At 35.1% G+C, this 4,769-nt stretch overlaps 1 protein-coding gene across 1 annotated transcript; it reads right to left on the bottom strand.

The window, feature by feature from the left end:
- Positions 1–1,854: 1,854 nt before the first annotated feature.
- LOC5569611 lies at positions 1,855–3,010 on the bottom strand. The gene is made up of 2 exons (XM_001652842.2): positions 2,750–3,010; positions 1,855–2,655 (listed from the first exon to the last, which is right to left on the bottom strand). Exons 1-2 carry the CDS (start codon positions 2,820–2,822, stop codon positions 2,087–2,089), a joined length of 642 nt encoding a protein of 213 aa, XP_001652892.2. The 5' UTR covers positions 2,823–3,010; the 3' UTR covers positions 1,855–2,086.
- Positions 3,011–4,769: the final 1,759 nt, after the last annotated feature.

Here is a 4,769-nt window from a genome sequence, read left to right as displayed (position 1 = left end):
TTTTATTCCATCATCTGCAGGGTGATTACTATTTCAAGTCAGTAACATGAATGATGATAGGAAAAATATGTTTGAATGAATTTCAATTTCCGGGGTATATTCAGTTTTGATATGCACAACACCGATACCATTTTCCTTGACTATACAAAGATAACACATTATTTTTTACCTGAAGTTCGAGCTACATACGTTGTTTGAAAAACATTAAACATTTGGTATGTTTTATTATTTAATTATATATTTTTGCATTATACTCGAAACAGCTCGAAAATTGCTACTTGTAATGAACTGATCGTTATAATAATTATTGTTTAGAATAATTTCAAGATGTTTATTATATCATCAAAACGTGTTTATTTTGACAAAAACCAAAATTTTGAAAATCGACCAAAAGTTGTTCTTAGAAAAGCTTTCTAATATAAATTTCTTCATCATGGAATTTTGTCCCAATCATCTGTTTGCTATCAATATTCTATGCTGAAAATTTAAAACATATCTCGCATAACTTGTGATCTCGCCCTAAAAGCCATTGGTAACCGAGTTTGTTGCTTGATGTTACCGAGCAAACGAATGGATATACACGTTTTTCAACAATGCTACGATGAAGAGAAAATCCTCCTGCGAGATATAAAAAATGAGGTTTTTTGAATAATTTGAGTTAGAAATTTAATTTTTAAATACTCCATGATAATAAATAAACTATTTTTTCAGTGTATATTTTGCTTTTGTAGCCCATAGGTTCACCACAACTTCTCCATCGAACATATTTTTTCTGAAACCAATAATTCCGGGGAATTAAAATTTTTCAAATAAATTGTGTGTAAAAACTCATTGGCCATTCTCAAAAGATATTTTTGAGTCAAAATCATAAATTTATCTATGGAAACACTAATTCTACCATACTGAAAACATGTGTGAAATTTAATCCAAATCGTAGATCATCGATTTTTATTTTTTTCGACTTATACTGGATGGAATCCGTCTAATATGAACATTTCCATCTATTTTTGCTAACGATAAAAACATGTGAAAATTTGTGTATCCTTGTCGGAATTCGGGTCGCTGCTCCTCATTTTTATGTTGTGCGATAGAATTATTCAAATACATTGTTTTTCTATAATAAACAAGATAATATCCGTAAGGTGTTCATTTTACTCCTACCACTTTCACGATTTTTCAAAATGACCAAGATGTTCTCTTTTTTTCTAAGTTAAAATTCTCTGTTATTATTGTTCTTCTTCTCGGCATTACGTCTTCACTTCGACAGAGCCTGCTCTTCAGCTTACTGTTCTTATGAGCACTTCCACAGTTATTAACTGAAAGCTATATTTGCATTCGTATATCTTATTTATATTTATACGATGATACTCTATGCCCAGGGAAGTAAAGGAAATTTCCATTACAAAAAGACCCTGGACCGACCGGGAATCGAACCCAGACACCTTCAGCATGGTTTTGCTTTGTAGCTGCGGACTCTAACCACTTAGCTAAGAAAGGCTATTATTGTTATAGTGCACATGTTGAATATTCAAATCCGACCACTAGAGTCGCTGTAAGAAGCAAACATGTTTGTTACAATTCTAAGTGGACCACACCTTAGTTAACTGGAAAGAGCTCCACCGTAAGACTGGGGTTGTTTTGGTCAACAACCAGAAGTCTGAACGAAGGGCATTTATTACGGTAGGCACCATTAAGTTAGTCTAAATATTTCCTGAAGCTTCACGGGGTAATGATCAATGATAAGCTCTATAGTCAGTAATACCGTATGGGGGTTCCGGGGAATGGTTCTGAGGCCAAGGAAAATGAGCAAAAAAGAAGAAAAGGAGAAAATAAAAAAAAAAAAATACGATAATGTATCTAGTATAAAATGACGTTTATTTGAGCAATTGTTTGGTTCGAGTTGATTGCGATTTGAATTATTTACATAGTAAATATTGGTCAAATTGTACACTTTTCAGAAATCGTATGAAAAAAAAAACTATTATTGTTTTGTTTGATAAATTATGGTTGAGTTGGAATAAATTTTATAAACTAAACCTTATTACGATAAATCACTGAACTGCTAGCTAAATACACTCCCATAATTCTAATTCTGTCGAGCTCGTAGTTTAGCAGGCTTCTTCTTCAGCTGGACAGGTGCGGTTCTTCTTAATTCAGCGGTAGCAGGACTTCCGTAGGCAGTGGCAGTACTGGTGGCCGAACCATCCTTTCCGGTGCTGTACGAGTTGGCAACCGCAATGGCTCCACCTTTAGTATTTCCGAAGTTGAGTGGGAAATACACGCTTGGTGCAGCAGCCCCATCAGAACTACGGCGTCCGACTTGGGCATCTTGCTCTTCATCCGAATCGACCTTAACGGGCACTTTCTTCTTCTTCTTTTCTGGGGCATTCACTGTTGCTGGGACTGCTGGGGCTGCAACTGGTTCCACATCTGCCAAGGGTACATCAGCCTCGATTTCATGGACAGCTGGTACATCAAATTGAGGTTCGACATCAGCTGGGAACTGCTCCGATGGATATGCGGCAGGCTCTACGTAGGGATCTTGAACAGGAACTTCTGCATCATTTTCTTGCAGCTGCTGATTTTGATAGTGAACTCCATGTGCTGTGCGATGAGCAACCCTGTAGGCCATTGGTTGCTGATAATACATGAAACCTAACAGTAGACAAATATTTACAATTATTATGACACCACTATCACTTTTAGATCTTTGGTTAACGTTGAACTATTTTTCAGTTTAAATACTAACCATTTTGCATGGGAATCGAGTATCCTGCACACAGAACACACAGCACTGCCAAAATAATCAAACACTTCATCATTTTTATAATGTTATTTTCCCTCTACTCACAATACGGAAATAAAATTCGATGCGATTTCCTAGTTCGAGACTAGGATCTTAACAAATGAATGTAAAATCACACTTCGTCCGCGTTGGTTTGAAAATTCGGAGCTAAGCTTATGCAATGCTTGGATAAGCTTCCACCGATCACTGATAATTCTGTCGCCAGAAACAGGCGTTTATATATCGAACAGGCAAATCGATCAATTGGTATTCATGCGGGGTATATCATTATTGCCTCTTACATTCCGGTGTATCGAAATTTATCCCGTATGTCGGAGTGAGGATTCTTGAACAAGTTGTAGTGGTTGATTGCTGAGAATATTTTGAAGACGGTCACAGGTTCGCTAATGTTTTATGGTCATTGTACATTATCTAATATATTAATTTTACTAATTCTGGCAATTGGAATTGCATTGCCAATTGGAAAGTAGAATTGTTGATAGTATTCAGAAGTGTATCATTACCATTTAAGTTAATTTCGCTTATCCTTGCAAGTTCTAGGGCAAGTCACCAAATTTTGAACGGTCTAATTTTACGCTGATTGTTGAACAACTCATAAGCAAAGTGTGGGCTGTTCAACGTTTGCCGATACATTGAAACGTTCGCACTATGCAAATTATGCAACCGTAATCCGGGGGCAAATTGATCACTGGGGTGAATTTGATCAGGTCGGTACCAAAATACATTTCTTCCCAAGGATGCTAAAAGCTTCGTTGGTACCACAGACATTCCATGTTTTCTAGTTTATACATGTCTAATGATGGTTTTGAACTATTTCATTTTTATTAGGATCAGTTTTGCAAAGAAATATTCACATTTTTTGAAGGTGTAAGCAATACAGTGGGAAATGTCGGTGCTAAACAATCCAATGGTACTATACCTGTTGGTATTTAGCACCGATAGCGTGAATACGCCCCGATGGAAAGTTGATCCAGAGAATAAAAACTGAATATTGTTTTTTCTTCCCGTGTATAAGATACTGTCAGTAAGAGTAAATAAACGAGCACTTTGTAAGTAAAAGTAGTCCGCGGTATTTTATCTTTCATTCGCGTTAAATTCACGTTTCCTGGGATTTTATTCCGGTGTCTGCCCGTCTTTCCGCCCACAATACCTACATGTCAACTTTGAGTGTTCAAAATGTTGTGTAAGCTTAAGCATGAACTACTGAACTCATTTTTGATATCATACAGCATAGCAAGTATAGCTTTTTGCTCATAAAAACATTTATTCTCAAAAAATGTGCTTATTTCAATGGAAATTGCCTACATTTAGGCGTATTAGGCAGATTTTCAAAGTTTAATTTTGCAATAAAATGATCAAATACTCGAGTTGTAAGAATTTTGACATCATTTTAAGATTCAGGAGACCCAAATTTAGTAGATAAGGAAATTTTTCATTCTTAAACCTGCTTTGTTATATGGTGATCAATTTCACCCCAGAGAGTCATTTTAATATTTTGATATGAAAACAACTTTTATGATATGTTAAATAATATTTCATGAAAAGTCGATCACACAAACTGATAAGGATCAATGGAGTACTGATTTTGTCAAAAATTATTTGACAATATTTGAATTCCTGAGGATAACACAACAAAAAGCTGTAAAATAGTGATCAATTTGCCCCCGGATTACGGTACCTAGGATTTTTTTTCCCGTTAGAGTTCAGTAATTGGGTTATATTTTCATAATCGGAATATTTTAAAATATTCCATCGGTGAAATTTTGATTTTTTCCACTTTTTAGCCATTTTTTCATATACGTATTCATAGTCCGTATCAATGAATTTATCAATGAAAATCACGTTTTTTTTACACATTTCAGCCCATACAAAATGTATGGGAAAATTTTCACCGATAGAATATTTTGTAACCTTCCGATTATGAAATTATAGACCAAATACTTATATCTAGTGGAAAAAAATC

Source organism: Aedes aegypti, chromosome 2 (assembly GCF_002204515.2).
Source record: "Aedes aegypti strain LVP_AGWG chromosome 2, AaegL5.0 Primary Assembly, whole genome shotgun sequence".
NCBI lineage: Eukaryota > Metazoa > Arthropoda > Insecta > Diptera > Culicidae > Aedes > Aedes aegypti.
The sequence above is the reverse complement of the archived record's forward strand: the minus strand, read 5'-3'. Positions and strand labels throughout refer to the sequence as shown.